The 25,637-nt window shown below is 36.4% G+C and overlaps 3 protein-coding genes across 5 annotated transcripts; 2 read left to right on the top strand and 1 right to left on the bottom strand.

Moving 5' to 3' along the window:
- Window positions 1–828: 828 nt before the first annotated feature.
- Window positions 829–3,704, bottom strand: LOC140804927 (uncharacterized). The gene is made up of 2 exons (XM_073161084.1): window positions 1,670–3,704; window positions 829–1,588 (listed from the first exon to the last, which is right to left on the bottom strand). The coding sequence occupies exons 1-2, from the start codon at window positions 2,162–2,164 to the stop codon at window positions 893–895; spliced, it is 1,191 nt and encodes a 396-aa protein (XP_073017185.1). The 5' UTR covers window positions 2,165–3,704; the 3' UTR covers window positions 829–892.
- A 3,420-nt stretch (window positions 3,705–7,124) lies between these two features.
- On the top strand, window positions 7,125–10,250 carry LOC140805074 (uncharacterized). Of its 3 annotated transcripts, none has more exons than XM_073161259.1 (4): window positions 7,125–7,272; window positions 8,047–8,982; window positions 9,593–9,824; window positions 9,981–10,250. In XM_073161259.1, exons 2-4 carry the CDS (start codon window positions 8,062–8,064, stop codon window positions 10,112–10,114), a joined length of 1,287 nt encoding a protein of 428 aa, XP_073017360.1. In that variant the 5' UTR covers window positions 7,125–7,272; window positions 8,047–8,061; the 3' UTR covers window positions 10,115–10,250. The 3 variants fall into 3 exon arrangements, with proteins under 3 accessions (XP_073017360.1, XP_073017358.1, XP_073017359.1); XM_073161258.1 differs by adding an exon at window positions 7,596–7,653 and having other exon boundaries at window positions 7,188–7,272; window positions 9,593–10,250; XM_073161257.1 differs by having other exon boundaries at window positions 9,593–10,250.
- Window positions 10,251–10,266: 16 nt separating this feature from the next.
- On the top strand, window positions 10,267–23,243 carry LOC140805418 (uncharacterized). Its single transcript, XM_073161689.1, has 6 exons — window positions 10,267–10,291; window positions 19,836–20,030; window positions 20,232–20,588; window positions 20,835–21,112; window positions 21,524–21,569; window positions 22,750–23,243. The coding sequence occupies exons 1-6, from the start codon at window positions 10,267–10,269 to the stop codon at window positions 23,241–23,243; spliced, it is 1,395 nt and encodes a 464-aa protein (XP_073017790.1).
- The last annotated feature ends 2,394 nt before the right edge of the window (window positions 23,244–25,637 follow it).

Raw genomic sequence — 25,637 nt, 5'->3', positions numbered from 1 at the left:
CTAATCAACCATTTTTGCATGTTTTTAGCTTCATGTTGTGGGATTTTGTTGGAAGCAGGCCTTAGGGCCACTAATGTAAATATTTGTTATGATTCAAAAATAAAGACGATCAATTCAAGTTGACCAGGAGGCCACTTTTATCATATTGAATTCATTTTGTTTCGATAAAAAATCAGGGGAGGAAATAATCGCGAGCGGAGTTTTAAGCCAACATATGGTTTTGATTGAAACTATTGAGATGAGTTGGGTTAAGTGGATTAAGAACGAATAGAAACTCCTTCCCAACATCCAATACACAACATCACATACAAATCCACCTTCATTCCACATCCATCACCCAACAACCACAACACCAAACCAACAGTCAACAAATCAAAAGCGGAATCACCGCATGCAAGAACAGTAAGTAAACATGTATGCGGGAAAGGGGTCCGACTGAAGTGCAAATGCATATACGTGTATGTGGGAAAGGGATCCGACTGAAGTGCAAATGCATATACGTGTATGTGGGAAAGGGATCCGACTGAAGTGCAATGCATAATGCTTGGGGTGAGGGTGTCGTCTTGAGTGGATGCAACACGTAAGAGCACATAAGAGCACATAAGAGCATGTAAGGGTGAGACTTACTGGTGTTTCAAAGAGCCCCAAACGACACCAAGGCTTAGGTGTCGAATACACCGGAAAACTGAGGCCAACCTATGGCCAATCCATGATACCTGCTGAAAATAAACATGCCAATGTACACGAAAAAATGAACCAGCAAAAGAGAATATATGGGAATATAAAAGCCCAAAAGCGAGGGTGTGTTCTTAAAGTATCCACAAAACAAGTTGCCCTGAACATGACAACCGCTCACAATCATTGCTTACGAAGAAACTGAACAAATGAAGAGTCACGGGAATAAGGTGCGGAGCCGCTCCCACTTGGCCAGACACTCCGATTGGGTGTTCTCGGCCTCGTAAAGTCTACTGGTCCAGATGTGATAATAATCCTTAAGACCAAGAAATTGCTGGCCGATGGTATGCGAGTTTTTTCTGGTTTCCAACAGGGCTGCCTCCAAAGTTTCTGCATCGTCCAACAAAGTAACCATCCTAGCTCGGCGCCTGTGGATCTCCTCTTCTAGTCGCTTGACCTCAGCTTCTTCCACATCATAACTAGCTGTCACTGCGGCGATTTGCTCACGGACAACCTTATCATGCTTGTCCAACTCTTCATTCGTCTCGCGCTTACTCTGGAATGACGTGCGGTGGGATATCATATCCGCACTAGTGGCAAAGGCAGCATCTGACCTAGAGAATATAGTAGGAAGATCGTCAAGTATACCAAACTCTGAAGTGGCGAATTCCGGGGAAGTCTTGAGAATAGAGACAGATGACAGCATAGCTAATCGTTGGGACTCCCCAAGTTGATGCAAGCCAAGGCCAAGGAAATTTAGAACGACCATCTTTGTATGAGCAAGCGGTTCCATAGACGGTGTGTACCTTTCAAGATTGGAAGGCATTGATGAGATATCGTCCGAGAAGCTCAAATCAACCTGGATCTCAGGTTCCCCTATAAGCCTGAGTCGAGCCCTCCGAAACGTCAAATCCTGTCAAACAAACAAAGTCAAGGTTAAGCATGGCAAATACATGGAGGTATCCAAAACAAAGGGAATGGTGGAGAATATTACCATAGAGGGAGTAACCGCAGGCAGTGAACTAGGAGGTTTTGGGCTAAAAGAGACAGTAGAGGGGAACTCCCGCAAGACAAACGTGTCATCCTCAGCCAAGAAGTCATTGGTTTGCTTCCCAGAATCACCAGGATCACCATCCAGAGAAATTCCAGCGTGGGGAGCTCCCTGTCCAGATGTTGCTGAATTGAAATCAGTGTCAAGAGCTTCATTGTGGTTAGAGAGTTCGATGCTAGGATCCTTGGGGCTCGGCTGCTCAGAGAGAGGAGGTGGATCATCTTCACCAAGAATAATGGGATCGTCAAAAGTGTTGCTAGGGCCCGAAACCAGCTTGGTTGAATGGCGAGTATGATATCGCCGACCCACCGTCTGGCGCATAGGAGTAATACTTCTAGTCGGAGCAACTTTAGGAGCGGCCTTGGTCTTTGAGGATTGGGATTTTGGAGGCACTGTGACCGGATCCTGTTTGAGTTTCAAACTCCCCTGAGTATCCATTTTTGGGAGCTTGACAGACACAGGACTGTCCCCACTGGGAGCCAAATATCGCTTGCGAGCATCTACAAGAAGTACCAAAACAATGCTGGAATAACAAATATCGATAACAAAGCGCTATGTAAACATAAAGAAGGATACCAGACCATACCAGGGTGTCGAATTACCGATGGAATCAGGTCTAGGTAGCGTGACTTCCACCAAATAGCGAATGACTCGGCCATCTTTCGGTCAAGTTGCACCATCGGGCTGAGAAACCTCCGGGATAAAGTGGATAGGAGCTGTACGGTTGCCTTGAAAAGTCTTCTAGAGGCGATCTCTGAGACAATATGAGTCAAGTCCACCGGGAAAGATAGCGAGGTGTGAGGGACTGCCGGTGAGAGCTAGAATTGGTATGCATATAAAGAAGGATTGTAAAATTCGAACGACCAACTCGACTTATCATTATATGGCGGGCGTGTGGAAGAACAATCTACTACCAACAATCTGGGATGAATATACCGAGTCAAGACTAGAGCAGCAATCTCATCGGGAGAACGACCATTAAAGTCCGGAAAAGCACCAACCCAGAAAGGTCGGGTGAGGCAAGAAACGCTCGGTCGTGCAGGAAGATTGAGTGTCTCCAGCTTCAGCCGCTGCAAATAATCCATCAGATCAGAGGCAGAAAGAACGAGGCGGCTCCCCATCAGTGAGGTAATCCGCAACATGGTAGGAGGGCCAACAAGGAAGTCCATCACGCCAGGAAAGTAAGAAGAGAAGGCCCATATCTGCAAAAACCATGATACTCCCCCCAGCTTGGAAATGGGATCGTGCCGAACACACTGATTCAAACTGCGGTATACGGACCCTAGAAGCACCACTGCCAAATTATACACTCTACTGGTGCTGAGGGAGCATGCCAAGGGCAGGTATTCAGATGATGGCTTGCCGGACGAAGGGCAGAAAATGTAATGGCAAACCAATACCCATAGAAATATGACGTGTTCAACCACGGAAGGAACACCTGTATGCGAAGACCATTCCTTGACCACTGCCCGATAAGAGGGATAGCAATAACGGGTATGAGCTAAAGTCGGGGCAGCGGGATCATCAATGAAATAGGGGGAGTCAGGCCCAACCACAGGCAACCCGAGGAACAAGGAGATGTCATACAGAGTTATAAACATTGGGCCAAAGGGGAAGATGAAAACATTGCAGGAAGGGGACCAAAACCGGAGAAGACAATCAAATAAAACGGATTGCTTGTTTATTTTCATCTTAGAAGTCATGACCAGTGGCCACAAGCCCTGTTGGCGCCACTGTCGTCCAAAATGAGGGGTCAAACGATCTATCCACTCAACCCAACCCTCAGGAACCCGTGGCCAAGACTTAAACTGGGAAGGCTCACTGTGAGACAATAAAGGTCTGGAGAGCAACAAATCCCTCGAGTGTAGTGAAGGCAGGGGAAAGAACCACTGATGGACTGATGGGGGATTTTGATTCTCAGGATAGGATGGATGCCGCACAGGGCCGATAGTAGCAAGGGCCAGAGAAGCAAAGGCTGGGCTCCTACAGTAGAACAAGAGATAAGTTAGAAACATTGCAATACACAAAGAATACAGATAACCATGGAAGATGCAATTCCCAGCTTTAACTTCAGATTTGTGTAAAGCCCCTGACTCGGATGCAAATGGATTAATAGCTGATGCACCTACAAGAAATGAGTGGATATTTCAAACATCTCTACCAAACAAATAAACCACAACCCAAGGACATACCAGATGCATTCGAAGAGGGAATCAAAGGAGTAGCCATCACCGAAGTGATAATCGAAGCAGAAATAATAGCAGGGACAGATGGGACAACTTCCATCGAAGATGGGGTCAACTTACTGAGAGTAGTCAGAGGGGGGGATGACGTTGCAACTGGCAACCTGAAAACCAACAAGGGAGTGAGCAAGAGCAAATTCACACTCTATCTAGTAAACAAATACCACGCATACCTGGTGTGTGATGCCTCAATTTGGGTGGCAACAGGGACAGAACTAGAGTCAATGGACTGATTGGGGTCAAAGACCACTACATGCAAGCAAGAAATATTCAGAAAACCAATTGATACTGTGTATACTACAGGGCCAAAGGATGGCCAAGCTACCGCACCTACAACGCAAAGGCCAATGTATGGCCAGGCAACACAGAAAGTTCGTAATTTCCCTTTTTAAAAGTAGACAGATCAGACAAATAAGCGTAGATGTTTATTGGGCCACTTCTCAAGAATTAGTACAAGAACTAGTACGGGGAGTCACACTCTCTTCCCGAACAATCAAGGTTAATCACACAAAGCGGGAAATAGAATTGCGAGATGAAAAATAATAGTCAAGGAATCGAGAAATACTATATTCAATTCAAGAAAAATAAGGGATTACCCATAGCGGTAGACGGTTGGACAAAACTCGAGTGGACACCCATGGATAACCCGGAAGCGGCAGAGAATGGGTTGAGACCAGTGGCAGTAAACAGACTAAAACCATCGGACGGGGTGGAGGCATTGGCTTGAGAAGAAGATGAACTTACGGCGGTGGAGTCACGATGAGGCGACGAAAGATAGCCTCGAGCCACTGTTACACCCTCGGCAACCACAGCAGGGCCAGCGAACGCGATGGGCGACACGATGGAGGCGGCGGCCGAGACAGAGAACGCGCCCGCAGCGCTTGGTTCAGAAGGGCGCACTGGAGGCGAGTCGTAAGCCATCGGGAAATATTCAGCAACCACAGTGTAGGGGAGACGACGGCGGAGGCGAGACTAATTGATTCTAAATAACAGCGCGGTTCCTCGTCGACGGCGGGCGGCGATTCGGGCTAAAGAACGCGAATGAGAGGCGCCTCACTGGAGCAATCGGACAAAGCGGCGTCTTCCAAACTAGCGATGAGAGAAAGCGGAATGGGCGGCGGCAGAGAAAATCGAAGGGCTTAAGGGCGACGACTTCTGATAGCAGCACGGAGCGAAGAGCAACGAGCGGGAAGAAGAAACGGGGCTGAGGATTGGGGATTTGAATCTGAAGGGAGTTTGGCGTGAAGAAATCAATAAAGGGTTGGGCTCGGCCTAATCTTCCTAGCCCACTCCACGATAAATCCTCACGGGCCATTCCAAATAAAAGAATTAAAACTGATTTACATACAAGCATTTTGGCCCAATGGGCCAATGCTTGCGGGGGGCAATTGTTTGGGCTAAAAATAATTAATTATGAAGCCCACATTAATCATAAGCCCAAGTAAATTGTATAGACCCGTTAAGTGTGGCGGATTGATTTTCATCAATTCAAAAACTGGTCACAAAGCGCCACAAGAGAGAAGAACGTGGGAGGTTGAGATCGTGGCGTGAAAAGCGGGGACGTGGATCATGGGGGAGTGGACTGAAACGGCACATCGATGGAGAGAAAAGGGATCGGCAAACACTGAGATGAAGAGACACAAACACAACTCTACAACAAAAAACTTGCAAAATACTCTCCAGAATTCTATTTTCAAGCGTCTTATTTCTGAAATATTTTTCATTCCATTTTCTAGCATTCTTCGTATAGATTTCATCTGCTTTCTTTAATATATTGTTGTGTTTTGTAATTTCCTACTGATTTGTTGATACAAATTATGTCAGGGTTTATTTTCATCAAATTCCAATAATTTTTCTTTGTTATGGCGTTATAATTGTTTTAGGAGACTAGAACTGACGGTCGAATTTAGAATTCACGTCGTTTGTTTTTAGAAATTAGATTTTTATCATTTTACACAAATCGGTGCATTTTCACACCTGGCACGCCCGCAACACCAAATATTGTGCAAACATTATCACTGATAGTTCCTGCAAGAACCAGTCGGTTATAATTAACGTACAGTACGGTCCCTTCATCTCATATATCCTGATCGAATCTGCAACCATTGATAAATCGAGGATTGCATATTAATTCAATAGCTATATGATACAATGATGAAACATTCATATTGTCATCGCATGCACAATTATGGAACTCTTTCCCTAATATACATCTCACACTCTGACCAGAGATTTCATGCAATATTATTTTGTTAAATCACATAGGATATCCACACCCGTAGGTGAGCGGTGGATCTCCGACTACAAAGCACTAGCTCCTACTATGTCGCAATTGCACCCAACCTCTCCACCTTGTTACCCTCGCGGAGTCGGTAAAGGAGTCAAAGCACAATCCTAGTATGTAGAGCCTCAGTGTTGTCGTGTGTCGTAAGGACTAATCATGTACAATCACAATCACGGAATTTTCCTCTCGATAAATGATAAACACTTGAAAAGTACGAGGGAGAGCTGTTCGGTACAATCATAATATAACTATTCATCTGTATTTACATCTCTATGCCCTTACTATGAAACACGATAAAACATCACAGATGCTAGTCTCTATCTCAAGCGGCATTTATCCTTGTTTTTAGCCGGCTGAATCGAATAGAAACGAATTTAAAATATACAATGTTTACAAAGCTAGATGACTTGATAGTCCATCTTGCTCAAATAGCTGCTACCAAATATAGTAAAACATACAACAAGATCTTCAAGTATTCAGCAGGATTGTTCGTTACACAATACATTCTGACACTTACTAAACATCCAAAAGCTTAGCCTAACAACCCGCAAATATTTGTTATCACCGAAACTAACACGATTTTAATTCTAACAAAATTTGTATAATTAAAATTATAGTAAAAAAAATACATTTTTCACGATTAATCTTATACTAGCTTATAAAACTTGAAACATGACATGGCCGTTACGTCAAACTTCTTATTCTTTATAACATTGTTAAATATATTTAGCTGGGTAATGAAAATTTTTGGTTGTTTCCAGTTTTTTTTAATGACGTTTCCAGAGTTTCGAGTCCGATGAAAGCTTATTTCCTTTTCATATGGGGCCAAAATCCCATCTAAAATGATTGAGGCCCGAGAGTGGTGATTAGTTGGGCAAATATCCGAGTCGGGTCAGAATATGTTGGGTATTTACTTTGACCCTGTCTGTTTCTGTTCCCTGTATCGTCTGTAAAAACTCCCAGGTGTCCCATTTGTTTTATTTCTCCTGAATATACATACAATCCGCTTGATTTCTGAGGTAATTTATTGTAATTCAATCATTATTTTGTTGATCAAAGTGCGAAATAACGTGGAAAATTCTATGCATTTCCGTTCATTTTTCTTGAATCCCGATATCTCAATGTTATCTGTTGTTGGCATTGCGATGATATATGGTTGAAACGTTGTCTCGTTCCATGATTTTTGATTCATGGTTATGAAATTTTGCTATATTTATTTATTTTTCTTCACCAGATCCAATCATAGGATGTGATTTGAATCGAAGTGTTGTGTTTGTGTTTGTATTTGTATTTGTATTTGTATTGGAGTTGTTTCTTTGCTTCGAAATTTTACATTTTTTAGGTTCTTCATCCTCGAACGTTTATGGATTCTAACCACGTTCTGGTGATTAATAGTGAAGGTAAATGGATTCGTATTGATCGATATTTTTGTGGGAGTATCATTAAAGTGAAATATTGTTTTGTTTGGTGATTTACATCTTTAATCAGGTGATCTGACTGGGAAGAGGAAAGGAAAGAAGTTAAAATCTATGCTTATGAATGATCTTTGTGGTTATTTCTTTAAACGCGTGTAGCTTTGGAACCTTGGATTTTTAACGTTTTAGTAGTTTAGAGTATGATCATAACGAGATGGCAAATTTATATTTCCATGAAGCAATTATCAAATTAATTCTCTTTGCAATAAATCCTGGGCTTGGGGATTAATTGAGCGCTCTGTTATCGGATATTCGTGGGAATTGAATTTTTTCTGTCTTTGTTTTAAGTTCTTAATTTATAACTGTTGGCATTTCCAGTTGTTTCCTTGCATTATGAATCCACCTGTTGATGACCATGAGTTAGAACCAGATAAACTTGAAGAAGAAAAGGAGGGAGGTCCTTTGGTTCATTGTGATCTTTATGATACCGATATAGTTTATAAGATAGCACAGGAACTACTTCCTGGATTGGCCTCAGCATGTATTGACAACACAACTGGTGGCCTCTTAAAAAGCCCAGCTTCAGTGGCTGTTGATATAAGAAGAGAAATGGTGGATTATCTTATCCAACGAAGTGAAAATTACTTGGCTGAGTCCGCCCTAGAAGGTGGTGTGAATGAGGAAATATCTGGAAACCCATATGATATTCTCTCTGATTTGATTGACGATTTTTCAAGTTCGAAAAGGAACTTTTTCAGCAGAGTTTCAGGATGGCTACTGAGTGAACGAAGAGAAGACTGGATAGATGATCTAGTGCAAGAGATGGAAATAAATGGTTTTTGGTTGTTGAATAGGAGAGAATCCGTTGCGCAGACTCTCTTGAAGAATGTTGATTTCAAAAACAAATATCATTGTGGAAAGAGCTTTAAATCTGCGGATGATTTAGAAGTGCATAAATTGCACTGCAATTTTAGGACTATGACCTGCACAAATGAAGGGTGCAATTCTAGATTTAGTGCAGCTCAGATAGATCAGCATGATTCAACCTGTCCTTTTAAAATACTTCCATGTGAGCAAAACTGCTCTGACAGGATCATGAGGCGTGCAATGGACAGGCATTGTATTACCATATGTCCCATGAAACTTGTGAAATGTCCTTTTTATTCGGTAGGATGCCATTCTACCATTCCTCAATGCTCTATTGACCAACATCGATCTGAGGGTCTCCATTCTCACGTGCTTTACATTCTTCAATCTCTTCATGGTGAAGGATTAACGGAGACTGTGAAGGAAAGGGCAGAAGATGTCGTAAAGGTAAGCTTCAAAAAAGTGTAGTTTATTCCTTAAAGTTCATTGACACGTAAGGACCATGAAAAATCTGGAATAATAAATTCACTCACCATTAATTCTTTGTATTGTCTTTACATATTACCTAATTCTGATCAGTCTTTAAGTTGTAGTTATTGATATCTGCTGAAATGCAGCAAACAATCAGATCTAGTGCAGAAATGCAATTTAATGAGGTAATGACAACAAACAAAAAAATCTAATGTTTGTCGCGATGATTTTTTGTTAACTTGTTGGCGCTTGTTGATTTAGTCTTTTTTTTTTTAATCTTTCCTAGGCCCTTATTTTGTACTGCTAGCCATCTATGTTTTTTACATGGGTTGGTGTGTAGATGGGTTCTTATGTGGTAATATTTTGATATTGCATTAATTATCTTTCCCAAAATCTTTATCTTTTCCAGAACGAGATTAAACATATGTTTAAAATGACCAGTAACAAAGTTGTCATGATTCACTTTAAGGATATGCCTCTTTTCTTCCCTCGTCACCTTTTTGCTCAAGCTTTTACCTTACCAGCCCAGTTCTCGGATGGCTTAATTTACTGAAACTCGGTTTACTTGCCTTCTTTCTGATGACAGCTATCATCTCCTGAACAACTAGCATCAGCTCGTGATGCAAGAGCTTTAACAATTGCTGTCAAAGATCTTGACACAAAACTCGGACCTTTAAAAGTTATAGTAAATGCAAGTCACTCTGAAGAGTTGACCGATTCAGCTGACGAGATGGAGAGCCCCAGCTTACCGATCCAAAATGTTGGGTTAGAGGAGTTTACGAAAAAAGAAGAAAAGCAGATCATATCACACTCCAAAGGTACAGAACATGATGACTTCTGCCAGGAGATGGGGACATCAGTGGACTCAACTGCTAAGGTAAGTGCACAAATTGAGTTACAACTTAGGCAAGAAAACATTAATGAGTCGCCCCGTTTAAGAAAAGAGGACATACACTCACCAACCGAAGTTGAAGAGCAGACGAGGAAATCATCAATAGCAGCAGTGGTTGATCCAGATACAGAGGAACATGCTACCTTACCAATCAAGAAGGAAGAGCTCTCAGAATCAATTCATGAGAGGGAGCAGCATAACGAGTCAGCTAACTAGATGGATTCGATTAAATGACTTAATTCAGAAGAGTTTTTTGGTTACTCGGATAGAAAAGTTGCGTTTATGTATGAGAAAAGGGTATAATTCTTTTGTTTCTTATCTCTCTGTCGAGCTTCCATTTAATTTGCTGAATGATTTGCATTTAGAAAATGACTGCAGCTCGTGTCTCATTTGGTTTATGGACTTTGTTTATTTTTCATTCTTCTTTTCTTTGTTTTTTTGTATTGCATCCGGGCAGTTTCCATTTGTTCACATTATGAATCAATTTTCCTTGTTTTTTTCTCCCTTATTACTTGCAGAGCAGTGTTCTCTTAATTTTTTTTTAAAAAAATTCCCTGGATAAAATTTATATCAAAAAATTGTAAATTAAACTAAAAAATAATATTATCATTTGCAAGTTTGAAATGAAAGATAAAGTTGAATGCACCCTCTTGATAAAAATTAGCATTGTTTAGCCCAAATATGAGCACAGAGGTTTATATCATAAAAATCATGAAGTTTGATGGGTTGGATTAAACAATCAATTCACATAGCGAACTTGGTCTCTTGCCATGGGATTAACAGATCCAGGGAAATATATATATATATATATATATATATATCACATCTAAAATATGCATTCACGTGCAAGCAGCAAAATCAAATGTATCACAATTCTAAGTGGATCAGAGAAGTTGACCTGTTATCCACCTACATGTTGAAATTAAGCATTGAGCCTATATCCCAAAGTTGGGCACTTGCAAGACTCATCCAAAAAATTAGGGGTCAGAGTGAGGCGCTTAGCCTACGCATATACCAACTTTTTTACATCTGTTTGGCCAAAATTGCCTCCACAACACCCTGAGCTATGGGGTGATAACAAGCAAATACTTCTGAGAACACCCTCTTTGCAAATATCTTCTCTTCTTCTATGCTGGGACCTTGGACGAGTGCGGTATACAGTGGACGCAGATAATTCATCCTACCAACTTCTTTAAGTGTTTTCCCGGCAGTAATGATTGCATATGTAGAGTCCAAATTCAGTACATGCAAAACTCATATATTTATTTAAATTGTTAAATTATTTATTTAAGTTTAAAATGATTTTAGAGATGCATGATTTATGGATTTGCATTATTTAAATTATTTATGTTTATGTGATGTACGTTAAAATGTTTTCTTGAGTTTCACTTTTCATGCTATTATTTGATGCGGGATCGAGGAAAAGAGACCGACGACAATTTTTGCGATTTTAAAATGTGGTATTTTATTTTAAATTAGGATTGGGGCATTTTAAATAATTTATTTAGTTTTTAGCATTTTTAAAGCCAAATTAAATTTATTAGGTGATTTTGAGATTTAATATTTGATTAGCATGTTAATTATTTTATTAAGCAATGTTTCCCCTAAATTAAAAGAAAACACACGGACACACATATTCCCACACACTTGGCCAACACCCACTACACACATCCACAATCCATTTAACTTCCATTCCATTTTCTTGTGAGGAAAGTTAGGGTTCTTAGAGCAAGCAGCCGCCCCCTCCCTCTTCAATTTTCCAGCAACTTTTGTGCACTTTTCTTCAAACGCAGCGGAAGATTTAAAATTTTTATTTTATTTTGAAAAACAAAATAATATTGCTTTAGGCGCTCGTATGATTTAACAAATTAAACATGCATAGGATGTTTAGAAAATTATACCTTTTGTGAATAAATCACTGGACTCCAACTAATCCGGTATAAACGGATTAGCTCTTGTTGATTCCCACGAACTTTCTTCAAAGAAATCCTTCTATCAAGTTCACGACTAGATAGTATGTTCCTCTTTCAAATTACACTAGAGAATGGGAAAGAGATTTTTGCGTAGGAGAGAAAATTGAGAGACGACTAAATATATTTTTATTTCAAATTGTGGTGGCCGATTTTTCACTCTTGGAGTGGAGGCTCACGTAGGGTTTTTATTGTGGTGGGCTAGGTTTAGCTTGGCATATAATATTTATAATAAAATAATAACATAATTACATAATTAACATTAATGGGCTTGATTTAATTAATTGGGCTAGTCCAACTAAATTAATTAATTTAATCAAGGTCCATTAAAACTTTAATTATTTATTATGTTGGACTTGTACTCCTACAAGCCCATAAAACATAATACCCACCATATTTAATTTATTAATTAATCAACTCAACTTTTGAGCTTAATAAATTAAATACATTAAAAATTCAACACTTGAATTTATTATTTAAATAATAAATTCAACTCCTTGAATTTTTATCACCTCCAAAATTTAATATTTAATAAACCCAACATTTGAGTTTAATAAATTAAATTCTCAAATTTTATAAATTCAACTACTTGAATTTATTCTCTCAAAATTTAATTATCATAAATTCAACTCCTTGAATTTAATATATAATATAAATTCAACTTCTTGAATTTATTCTCTCAACGGGAACAAACAATCCAGTACTTGTGTGACCCTCAATGGTTCAGGGATACAGCTAGCCGTGGGTTCACAACTCCTTGTGATTCAGAATAACATTTATTCTTATTCAGGCTTACCTTAGTTAGCCCCATTCTTTTTATCAACACTTTGATCAAGAATGTCAGAACACATTTCTGATTGCACCCATCGGATCATGGTAAAAGCGTCTAGTAGCATCGCCCCATGATCCCCTAGGTATCACTGATAGTGCCTGCAAGAACCAGTCGATTATGATTAGCGCACAGTACGGTCCCTTCATCTCATATATCCCGATCGAATCTGCAACCATTGGTTCATCGAGGGTTGCATATTAATTCGATAACTATGTGATAACTATAATAGTGGCATCGCGTGTACTATTTGGAGAACTCCTTCTCCAACGTACATCTCGTACTCTGGCCAGAGATTCCATGCACTATTATTTCATTAGATCACATAGAATATCCACACCCGTAAGTGAGCGGTGAATCCCCGACTACAATACACTGGCTCCTATATGTGTCGCAAGTGCACCCAACCTCGCCACCTGATGACTCTCCTGGAGCTGGTAAACGAGTCAAAGCACATGCCTATCATATAGAGCCTCAGTGTTGTCCCTGGGTCGTAAGGACTAATGGTGTACGATCATAACCACAGACTTATCATCTCGATGAATGATAACCACTTAGAAAGTCCGAGGGAGGGTTGTTCGGTATAATCATCATATGACTACCCATCTGCATGTTTGGACATCTCCATGCCCTTATCAAGAAACGCAGTACACAACATCACAGATGCTAGTCTCGAGCTCAAGCGATCTTTATCCATGTTTTAGGCGGCTGAATCGACTAGGAACAAATTTAGAATATGCAGTGCTTACAAATGAGTTTCAACATCGAATTACGATTCATTTGTATTAAAGTATAATCAAGGACTTTATCTATGCTGATTGCATGGGTATACAGACAAAGTATAACAAGACCATAAAAAGTTAAATTATATTAAAATAAAGATTGTTTATTTCACTTGAGTCAATAAATTCCCTAGCCAACCGTTGGCTTGCAGGGCATCTACTCTTACAATCTCCCACTTGTCTTAGAGCCAACTACCCTTAATCCCATTTCTTCGCGATGCTTTTCAAACAATGGTCCTGGCAAGGGCTTTGTAAGTGGATCAGCAACATTATCTGCAGAGGGGACTCTTTCGACTGATATGTCTCCTCTTCCCACAATCTTCCGTATGATGTGGAACTTCCTCAGTACATGTTTGGATCACTGATGAGACCTTGGTTCCTTTTCTTGCGCAATGGCACCAGTGTTGTTCCAGTACAACGGGACTGGATCAACTCCATTAGGAATAATACCCAACTCTTGGACAAAATTCTTCATCCAAACTATCTCTTTGGCTGCATCAGATGCAACAATGTATTCAGCTTCAGTGGTGGAATCTGCAACGGTGTCTTGCTTGGAACCTTTCCAAGAGACAGCCGCACCATTTAGCATGAATACAAACCAGAGGTCGATTTCGAATCATCTATGTCACATTGAAATCTAGAATCCGTGTAGCCTTCCAATTTCAATTCTCCACGCATAGACCATGAACAAATTCTTAGTCCTTCTCAAGCACTTAAGAATATCTTTCACGTCCTTCCAATGCATTGGACCAGGGTTCGCCTGATATCTGCTTGTAACACTCAAAGCGTAAGCAACATCAGGACGTGTCGATATCATACCATACATGATACTACCAATAGCTGACGTATATGGAATACGTGTCATCATCTCTATCTCTTAATCAGTTTTGTGACACATAACTGTAGATAGAGTAATACCATGACACATTGGTAAGTATCTTCTCTTGGACTGTTCCATAGAGAATCGTTTCAAAATGGTATCGATATAAGTGACTTGGGTGAGTCCCAGCATCCTCTTTGATCTATCTCTATAGATTTGTGTTCCCAATACATAGGATGCTTCACCCATGTCTTTCATGAAGAATTTACTGGCTAACCATACTTTAGTTGATTGCAGTAATCCTACATCATTCCCAATTAGCAGGATATCATCAACGTAAAGTACTAGGAATATCACTGTGATAAACATAAAAATTGTACATTAATTAAATGTTTTATAATATAAATATATAGTTTTTGTTTTATTAAATTTTTAAATATTATATGTTTTATAATAAATTGTATAAAATATAAGTTGTTGTGTAATTATAAGTTTTTACTATTTTTACAGGTTCGATAAAACAAGAATAACCTTGGCGTTGCAAATGGGATTAAGATGATTCTTGGACCTGTAGAAAGTTGATGTTAATATCTACAATATTGGTGGCAAGCATGAGATAAAAATCCTCTCACAATTGGGATCAAATTAAGCAACAATTAAAGTTACCGAAGGAGTGGCAGTTTTACCATGCTCTAGTATTTTGACCATATCTCTCAAACTACTTGGTCAAATATTCTGAAAAAAATACCACAACTAGACAACTCAATTATCCACATGTTTCATTTTATGTGAAGGAGAAAATTCGGAGAAGATGCTTGTCAAAAGTGATGTGCAATATAATATTAATTTCTTGGAACACCAATGAAGACTTATGTGTAAAAAATAATATTTTATTTGTGGTTGTCTCCCCAAATTTGGCTATAAATAGGGGTGCATTGTAATGTATTGAGATATCCCTCATTCTATGAACAAATCTTTGAGTTCATAATATTTCTCTCTATATTTTTCTTTTATTTCTTCATTTAAATATAATTAGCATGTTAATTTCATATTCAAAGTTTTACACTTTGAATAATGAATAGCTAACTTCCTAAAGTTGAGATGATAAGGTGAAGCTCTTGGCATGATAATAAGGTTATTATAAGGTAAGAATCTATGTTTTATATTATTTAATCATTATTTATTGTTTATGTTATATTTATTTCTTTAAGCATTTTTATACCCTACTTATAAGTGGGAGTTTTGATTTATTGTTGCTATATGTTACACTAAATTCTTGGAACCATTTAAATGTTAGTTTGGTATTACCAACCATTTAAAATGGATGCCTTGAGTTATTATATATAAATATATTATAATATTAAATTCTTGGAACCATTTAAATGTTAGTTTGGTTTTACCAACCATTTAACTTGGATTCCTTGATTTATTATATATGAATATATTATAGTATTAATTTATTGGTACCATTTAAATGTTTGTTTGGTTTTACCAACCATTTAAAGTGGGAACCTTGATTTAGTGTTTACAAATATATATAGCACAATAAATACTTGACCACATTTATAAGTTTTGGTATATATTATGTACTTATAAGATTATAATTTATAACATAATATAAATATGATTATTTAATATATTGGAACCATTTTATTAAGTGGATTTCAATATTGTTCGTTAATGTTAACTTTATTAAAATACCAAGAGTGGATCCTTTAATCTCAACTACTTAAATTTAAATTTGAACAATTAAAATTTACCCATTAAAGATTCAATTAAAATTAAAAAGAAACAAAAACAAAAACAAAAAGACATTGTAGTGGACTTGTAATTACCTTAGCTTCCCTGTGGATACGATATTCGGACTCACCGAATTATACTACTTGTGGACAACCTGCTCTTGGGAGTGCAACAATCAAAGTCGCAACAAGTTTTTGGCGCCGTTGCCGGGGAAGTATAATTTAATTTCAAGTCTATTTAATATTGTTTAAAGTTTATTTTTCTTTTTATTGCTTTTGTGTGTTTTTTTTTTTCTTTTTGTTTTGCATTTGCATGAGCATTTGGTCACGTACACTTAGTGGTCGACTCATTCGAAATAACCCTTTATTTTTACAAAACATGGCGGAAGAACCCATCCAAGAAAATGAAGATGAAATTCAATCTCAACATGATCATGATAGACGAAGAACACTTAGAGATCACATGAATCCTACACGTACTAGTGCACCTTCATGTCTAGTTTTTCCCCCTGATGCATCTCATTTCAATTTTAAGCCTGGTATTATCCAACTTTTACCCAACTTTCATGGCTTAGATTCTGAAAATCCATACATGCATTTACGAGAGTTTGAAGAAGTGTGCAACACATATAATGATCTAAATTGTAGCATGAACACCATTCGCCTTAAGCTTTTTCCTTTTTCTTTAAAAGATAAAGCTAAAACTTGGCTACAAAATCTTAGATCGGGATCCATTCGAACTTGGGATGAATTGCAACAACAATTTTTGAAAAAGTTTTTTCCATCTCATAGAACAAATTCTTTCAAAAGGCAAATCATCACTTTCACTCAAAAACAAGGAGAAACTTTTTATCAGTGTTGGGATAGATACAAAGAATTGCTTAATCTTTGTCCACATCATGGTTTTGAAATTTGGAGAGTTGTTTCTCAATTTTATGAAGGCTTAACACCTAAAGATAGGCAAATGGTTGAATTTATGTGTAATGGAACATTTGAAGATAAAGATCCGAACGAGGCAATTGAGTATCTCGATTCATTAGCTGAAAATGCTCAAAATTGGGACACTATAGGTACAATCGAACCATCAAACAAGATTCAATCTCCTACATCTGGTGGAGGTATGTACACTCTCAAAGATGAACATGATCTTCAAGCTAGATTTACCTCTTTGGCAAGAAAAGTTGAGGCACTTGAATTGAAAAAGAATGGTCAATTAAAATCTGTTCAAGAAATTGTGTGTCACATCTGTGATACAAGTGATCATTTTACAAAAGATTGTCCCACTTTGCCCTCTTTTAAAGAATGTCTCCATGAGCAAGCCAATGTTTTGAACAATTTCAAAAGGCCAAATTTTGAACCATTTTCTCAAAATTACAATCCAGGTTGGCGAAATCATCCAAATTTTAGTTGGAGGAATGATAATGCTGCACAATTTCCGCAACCACATTTTCAAAATCAACAAAATTTTCAAAATTATGCACCTTATGTTCCTCCGCCGAAAAGAAATTTGGAAGATACATTGAATTCTTTCATTGCAAAGCAAGAGTCTATCAATACTCAAACTGCTCAAACCATGACAGACTTGAAAGATACTCTTGCTAAATTTGCATCTGCACTTAATGTTCATGAAAAAGGTAAATTTCCTTCACAACCTCTGCCTAATCCCAAGGATCATCATACACAAATTGGAACTTCTGGAACTCAACCGATGGATCAGGTAAAATCTGTTATTACCCTTCGAAGTGGTAAGGTTGTGGAAAAATCCATTCTTGAACCTTGTGAAGATGATGATAAATCAACTCCAAAGGGTAAGGAAGTGGAACCCATAACTTGCGAAGAGGAGGTTCAACAGACAGTGTCACCACCATTCCCTCATGCATTGAAAAATACAAAAAAATCAAATTTGAATTCTGATATATATGATATTTTTAAACAAGTAAAAGTTAATATTCCTTTATTAGATGCAATAAAACAGGTACCATCATATGCCAAATTTTTGAAAGACTTGTGCACTGTGAAAAGAAAATTGAATGTGAAAAAGAAAGCATTTTTAGCCGAACAAGTAAGTGCAATCATTCAAAATAATAATGCTTTGAAATACAAAGACCCTGGTTGTCCTACTATTTCGTGTATTATTGGAGAACGAAAGATTAAAAAAGCCTTGCTTGACCTTGGAGCTAGTGTGAATTTACTTCCATATTCAGTTTATCAAGAACTCAATCTAGGCGAGTTAAAACCTACTTCGGTAACACTTTTACTTGCTGATAGATCTGTTAAAGTGCCAAGAGGTATGGTAGAAGACGTGTTGGTCCAAGTTGATAACTTTGTATATCCTGTCGATTTCATAGTTTTAGATACACAACCTATTGAAGCTTGTAATGCAATTCCTGTAATTTTAGGTCGTCCATTTTTAGCAACTTCTAATGCTCTTATAAATTGCAGGAATGGAATAATGAAGTTGTCATTTGGTAACATGACCTTGGAGCTCAATGTTTTTAATCTTTGTAAGCAACCACATGACAAAGGAGATGAAAGTGAAGATGAAAATCTTATTGAAACTCTTGTGGAAGAAAACATTCAAGAAGGGAGTACTCGTGATCAATTAGATATTTGTTCAATTGAAACTGTTAAAGAAAATATTGAAATTGATCTTGACGATTTTTTCAGGTATCACTCGTTACCAGGATCAGAGAAAGAATTTGATGAAAAATATGAGAACAAAGACGAACCACCAGTATTGGAGTAACCCTTGCCAGAAGAATTGAAGTATGCATTTCTTGGAGAAGATGAAACATATCCGGTGGTAATTTCTTCCAAACTCTCAAGTAATCAAGAAGGTAAATTAGTTGATATGCTTAAAAGACATAAAAATGCAATTGGTTGGACACTAAAAGATCTTAAGGGCATTAATCCACTAATTTGCACACACAAAATTCACTTAGAAGAAAATGCAAAAACATCTCAACAACCACAAAGGAGATTAAATCCACACATGAAAGATGTTGTGAAAACTGAAGTTCTCAAACTACTTGATGTTGGAATTATCTACCCTATTTCTGATAGTAAGTGGGTAAGCCCAACACAAGTAGTTCCAAAAAAATCTGGCATCACAGTGATAAAAAATGAAAAAGGTGAATTGTTAACAAGTCGAGTCCCATCTAGTTGGCGGATGTGTATTGATTATAGAAAATTAAATGACGCCACTAGAAAAGATCATTTTCCATTACCATTTTTGGATCAAATTTTAGAAAGAGTAGCAGGTCATCCCTACTACTGTTTTCTTGACGGATATTCAGGCTATTATCAAATTCCCATTGCACTCGAAGATCAAGAAAAAACTACATTCACATGTCCTTTTGGAACATTTGCATTCAGAAGGATGCCATTTGGCTTATGCAATGCCCCAGCAACATTTCAAAGATGTATGCTAAGCATTTTCTGCGACATGGTTGAAAATTGTTTGGAAATTTTTATGGATGATTTAACTGTTTTTGGGAATACATTTGATAATTGTCTTGAAAATTTGGAAAAAGTTTTAAAAAGATGCGAGGAAAAAGGTCTTATTTTAAATTGGGAAAAATGTCATTACATGATTACTTCTGGAATTGTTTTGGGACATGTCGTGTCATCTCATGGAATTGAAGTCGATAAAGCAAAAGTTGATGTCATTGCCAATTTACCCCCTCCAAAAACCATTAAAGAAATTCGCTCATTTTTGGGACATGCTGGATTTTATAGGAGGTTTATAAAGGACTTTAGTTTAATCTCTAAACCCATTTGTAACCTCTTAACAAAAGACAGTGCATTTGAGTGGACTCAAGAATGTCAAAATGCTTTTGATAAAATCATTCGACATCTAACATCAGCTCCTATCATGCAACCTCCTGATTGGTCTTTACCATTTGAAATCATGTGCGATGCGAGTGATTATGCAGTCGGTGCAGTATTGGGTCAAAGAAGAAACGGTAAGCCTTATGTGATATATTATGCAAGTAGAACTTTAAACAATGCTCAAATGAATTACTCCACAACTGAAAAAGAGCTACTTGCTGTAATATTTGCATTAGATAAATTTCGTTCTTATTTGATTGGATCAACAACTATCGTGTTTACTGATCATTCTGCTATTAGATATTTGTTGACCAAACAGGATGCAAAGCCACGACTGATACGATGGATTTTGTTGCTCCAAGAATTTGACATTGTAATCAAAGATAAAAAAGGAACCGAGAATGTCGTAGCCGATCATTTATCGAGACTAGTAACAGGATCATCTTTTGAAATGACACCAATTAACGATAATTTTCCTGATGAACATCTATTTTCAGTTACTACTACACCTTGGTTTGCTAACATAGTAAATTTTCTTGTGACAGGAAAAATGCCACCGCAATGGAGTTCCCAAGATAAAAGAAAATTTTTGAATGAGGTAAAAAACTTTTATTGGGATGATCCGTATCTGTTCAAGTATTGTCCGGATCAAATTTTTCGACGTTGCATACCCGACAATGAGGTAAGTAGTGTCATTAAATTTTGTCATTCAGAAGCATGCGGGGGACATTTTTCTTCAAAGAAAACAGCTGCAAAAATCTTGCAGTGTGGATTTTATTGGCCCACTTTGTTTAAAGACACCCACGAAATCTGCAAGATCTGTGAAAATTGTCAAAAATTGGGTGCGATTTCAAAAAGAAACATGATGCCTTTGAATCCTATCATTGAAATTGAAATATTTGATTGTTGGGGAATAGATTTTATGGGACCTTTTCCACCGTCGTTTGGATACTTGTATATTTTAGTTGCAGTTGATTATGTTTCCAAATGGATAGAGGCAATTCCATGTCGAACAAATGATCATAAAATCGTCATCAAATTTTTGAAAGAAAATATTTTTAGTAGATTCGGAATTCCTCGAGCTATGATAAGTGATGGGGGAACTCACTTTGTTAATAAACCATTTGCTTCATTAATGAAAAAATATGGTATTACTCACAAAGTAACAACTCCTTATCATCCTCAAACAAATGGACAAGTTGAATTAGCTAATAGGGAGATAAAGCAAATTTTGGAAAAAACTGTTAACTCAAATAGAAAAGACTGGTCTCTGCGACTTAATGATGCACTGTGGGCATATCGAACAGCTTTTAAAACATCATTGAATATGTCTCCCTATAGGTTGGTTTATGGAAAACATTGTCATTTGCCTGTGGAATTGGAACATAAAGCTTATTGGGCGATAAAAACTTTAAATTCAAGCATGGATGATGCCAACAAATTGCGTAAATTGCAACTTAATGAACTTGATGAACTCAGAAATGATGCGTATGAGAATTCAAGGATTTATAAAGCAAAAATCAAATCATTTCATGATAAAACAATTCTTAGAAAATCTTTTGAGATTGGTAAAAAAGTTTTGCTTTATAATTCTCGACTTCACATATTCCCAGGAAAATTACGATCAAGATGGACAGGCCCATATGTTATAAAGCATGTGTATCCTTATGGAGCTGTGGATATTGAAAATCCTAAAAATGGTGATGTTTTTAAAGTGAATGGACAAAGGCTTAAACCATTTTTGGAAAATGAAATCTTTCAAGAAGAGTTTATTTCCCTTTCCGATCCTTGATTTTTTTTTTTGTATTGCATTTGATTATTGTTTGTTTTTATTTCAGGTTTTCTTAATCTTTTTATTTTCCCGGTTAAATGGCGGATAACGGTACTCCGTGACTCTCATAGTCGGTTAAATCAGTTTCCCACAATTGCTGATACAAAAATTTAAAAAAAAAAAAAATCATTTCTTTTCTTTTCAAAATGGATGAAATTCTCTCAAAAATTTGTAAATATTTTCCCTCTGTTTCTGAAAATGTTCTAAGAAAAATTTATGCAGGAAGGTGTGAAAGATTGAGATTACTAATGCAAAAAGGAATTCCAGAAGATATTCGTCTTGTAATAGAAGCTAAGGTCCGATTAGGAGGAGAAGTTCCACAATCATTGCTTATTCGGTATTTGCCTGGATTAGGAAAAAGCACTTATGCGAAAAAACGAAGGGCCAAAAGTTTAGGGGTTTGTCATAAGTGTGCAAGATGGACTTGTGACAAACGATGCAGATCTTTGGGATGTGTTTCCAATAACAGAGAAGATAAAATTGATTTCATTAAGAATGGGCTGAGTAAGGAGTCTTTAGATAACATCTTATTGACTCTTGAGACGCATTCTAGTGGACATGTGCATATTGAACTTCTCCGTTTATGGAAACAATTTCAAGATGAGCGTCATAGTCTTGGGAATCTGACTAAAAAAGACCCTGTTTGCCAATTTATAAGAAAATTGGATGGGAAGCATATCCTCGACTCATAGAAGGCGTTGAAGCCGTTTCTGGACGTAAAACCAGAGGAAAATTGTGAGCCACAATCACACTACTGTTTATAAGCATGTGTGTCATTATTTTTTTTACTATTTATTCTGTTTACAGCTGTGACCCATAGTTTTGTCATGATAACATATTACCCCTATAAAATCTCTCATCTTTCTTTCTACTTTCGCAGAAAAAAAAAAAGGAAAGTAAAAACATGACTGGATCCTCTGCACAAACATTGAAAAATATTTGTGTATTTTGTGGGTCGAGTCCTGGAAAAAATGAAGTGTTTGTAGAAGCAGCGAATAATCTTGGAAAGATATTGGCTGAGAGAAAAATTCACTTGGTATATGGGGGAGGTAATATTGGGTTAATGGGATCTGTTTCAACATCTGCTCATCTTGGAGGTAGTCAGGTATTGGGTATTATTCCTATAGCTTTAGCTGAAGGAAATATTACAGGTGTTACGATTGGGGAGGAATTAAAAGTTTCTTCTATGTATGAAAGAATCACTCAAATGATTGAAAATTCTGATGCTTTTATCGCACTACCAGGTGGTTTTGGTACATTAGAAGAAATTTTTCACACTGTTTCTTGGGCACAACTTAATATCCATAATAAACCCGTGGGCTTGTTGAATATCAATAATTATTATGACAGTTTGTTGACATTTCTTGATAAAGCTGTGGAACAGAATTTCATTTCAGAAAATTCACGACGGATGCTCATCTGTGCTTCGACTGCCGATCAATTAATTGATGATTTGGAAGCTTTTGTTCATAAGCCTGATCCGATGATAACAAAGATCAATTGGTCGCAATCAAGCAGTAAGAAAAGGAAGTTGGATCATTGATTCAAAAGTCGTGGATTGGTTTGCGTTTGTTTCAGTTTGTTATCTTCAATAAAGTTCCAGGTGATATCTCTTTCATTATGTACTCTTTATTAATAGCTATTTTGACATTAGGGACAATGTCATATTCTGATTGGGGGGAGAACACATATAAAAAAAAAAAAAAAAACAAATTTAAAAAAAAATTAAATATTATTTTAAAATAAAACCATGTTTATTGTTTGTACCTTAGTAATTTTTTGCAAAAATGTCATACATTACATATTTGAAAGATTTAAATTAGAACATGCATTAATCTATTTAAGAATGTTTAAATTTTATTTGAAAAAAGGTCATTTTTAATATTCTGATCAATATAAAAATATGATTTATGAAATCTTTTTGAGTGATTAACCATTGTGATAAAATTAGGTAGTAAAGTATATGGCCCAAGATATACCTTATAAGAGTGCCTAAAATTTTTGAACTCACACATATTTTGTGAGTGAGTGGAGAGGACTGAGAAAACAGCTTTCGAGCCTTTATTGATCATGAGAGAGACTATCTATTGTTTAGATCTTGAGTTCTTATTTTGAAAAAAAAAAATATATATATATTTCCTGAAAAAAAAAAAGAAAAAAAAAAGAAAAATACAAAAAGAAAGATGTTGAAGATCTATGTAATTTTTAAGTTATATGCTGCGACCCATTTTTCTCTCATAAGAATAAAAAAATAAAAAATAAATAAAAAAAAAGAAAGAGAGAAATACATTGTACAAATTAAATAAATATGTGGTCAAAAAGCATAAACTTAGTCTGATTCCATGATGTAAAAAAAAAAAAAAAATCAGGAAAAAAAAAATATAATAAGAACAACTGGATTTTAAATCAATTGATTTTCTATCTTTTGATTAGTTTGGCTCGTTTGTCTGTCTGCATTCTGTAAACCATTTTTCTGAGCATTTATCTGTATTCCAACTCCATGAGAGAAATCGTTGCCATAAATTGAAACATTTATTAACCTGTGAGGATATGGAGTTGAGACTCTTACTAGGAATTTCTGAAGGCCGTGTACATTTAACTACCTAAAATAAGCTTTGAATTAATCATCTCAAATTATTTCATAAATTATAATTATGATGATCTTGATATAACTTTGACAGTTTTCAAATTTTATTTAAACACTTAGATAGTTCTGATTACATTTCTATTTAAATTAATCAATATGTTTTGTATTGCTATTAACGCTTAAATTGCTAGGGACTAGCAATAAGCTGGTTGGGAGGTGTGATAAACATAAAAATTGTACATTAATTAAATGTTTTATAATATAAATATATAGTTTTTGTTTTATTAAATTTTTAAATATTATATGTTTTATAATAAATTGTATAAAATATAAGTTGTTGTGTAATTATAAGTTTTTACTATTTTTACAGGTTCGATAAAACAAGAATAACCTTGGCGTTGCAAATGGGATTAAGATGATTCTTGGACCTGTAGAAAGTTGATGTTAATATCTACAATATTGGTGGCAAGCATGAGATAAAAATCCTCTCACAATTGGGATCAAATTAAGCAACAATTAAAGTTACCGAAGGAGTGGCAGTTTTACCATGCTCTAGTATTTTGACCATATCTCTCAAACTACTTGGTCAAATATTCTGAAAAAAATACCACAACTAGACAACTCAATTATCCACATGTTTCATTTTATGTGAAGGAGAAAATTCGGAGAAGATGCTTGTCAAAAGTGATGTGCAATATAATATTAATTTCTTGGAACACCAATGAAGACTTATGTGTAAAAAATAATATTTTATTTGTGGTTGTCTCCCCAAATTTGGCTATAAATAGGGGTGCATTGTAATGTATTGAGATATCCCTCATTCTATGAACAAATCTTTGAGTTCATAATATTTCTCTCTATATTTTTCTTTTATTTCTTCATTTAAATATAATTAGCATGTTAATTTCATATTCAAAGTTTTACACTTTGAATAATGAATAGCTAACTTCCTAAAGTTGAGATGATAAGGTGAAGCTCTTGGCATGATAATAAGGTTATTATAAGGTAAGAATCTATGTTTTATATTATTTAATCATTATTTATTGTTTATGTTATATTTATTTCTTTAAGCATTTTTATACCCTACTTATAAGTGGGAGTTTTGATTTATTGTTGCTATATGTTACACTAAATTCTTGGAACCATTTAAATGTTAGTTTGGTATTACCAACCATTTAAAATGGATGCCTTGAGTTATTATATATAAATATATTATAATATTAAATTCTTGGAACCATTTAAATGTTAGTTTGGTTTTACCAACCATTTAACTTGGATTCCTTGATTTATTATATATGAATATATTATAGTATTAATTTATTGGTACCATTTAAATGTTTGTTTGGTTTT

This window comes from Primulina eburnea, chromosome 11 (assembly GCF_022965805.1).
Source record: "Primulina eburnea isolate SZY01 chromosome 11, ASM2296580v1, whole genome shotgun sequence".
Taxonomy (NCBI): domain Eukaryota; kingdom Viridiplantae; phylum Streptophyta; class Magnoliopsida; order Lamiales; family Gesneriaceae; genus Primulina; species Primulina eburnea.
The sequence above is the reverse complement of the archived record's forward strand: the minus strand, read 5'-3'. Positions and strand labels throughout refer to the sequence as shown.

Excerpts from the sequence above, each read along its gene's own strand:
- LOC140804927 (XM_073161084.1), bottom strand. The coding sequence starts at position 2,164 with ATGGATACTCAGGGGAGTTTGAAACTCAAACAGGATCCGGTCACAGTG. Across the intron at positions 1,589-1,669 it reads CTGCGGTTACTCCCTCTATG|GATTTGACGTTTCGGAGGGC; the intron begins GTAATATTCTCC and ends TTTGTTTGACAG.
- LOC140805074 (XM_073161257.1), top strand. The coding sequence starts at position 8,062 with ATGAATCCACCTGTTGATGACCATGAGTTAGAACCAGATAAACTTGAA. Across the intron at positions 8,983-9,592 it reads GGGCAGAAGATGTCGTAAAG|CTATCATCTCCTGAACAACT; the intron begins GTAAGCTTCAAA and ends TTCTGATGACAG.
- LOC140805418 (XM_073161689.1), top strand. The coding sequence starts at position 10,267 with ATGACTGCAGCTCGTGTCTCATTTG. Across the intron at positions 20,589-20,834 it reads ATTTTGTCATTCAGAAGCAT|TTGCAGTTGATTATGTTTCC; the intron begins GCGGGGGACATT and ends TGTATATTTTAG. Across the intron at positions 21,570-22,749 it reads TATTGAAAATCCTAAAAATG|GTAATATTGGGTTAATGGGA; the intron begins GTGATGTTTTTA and ends TATATGGGGGAG.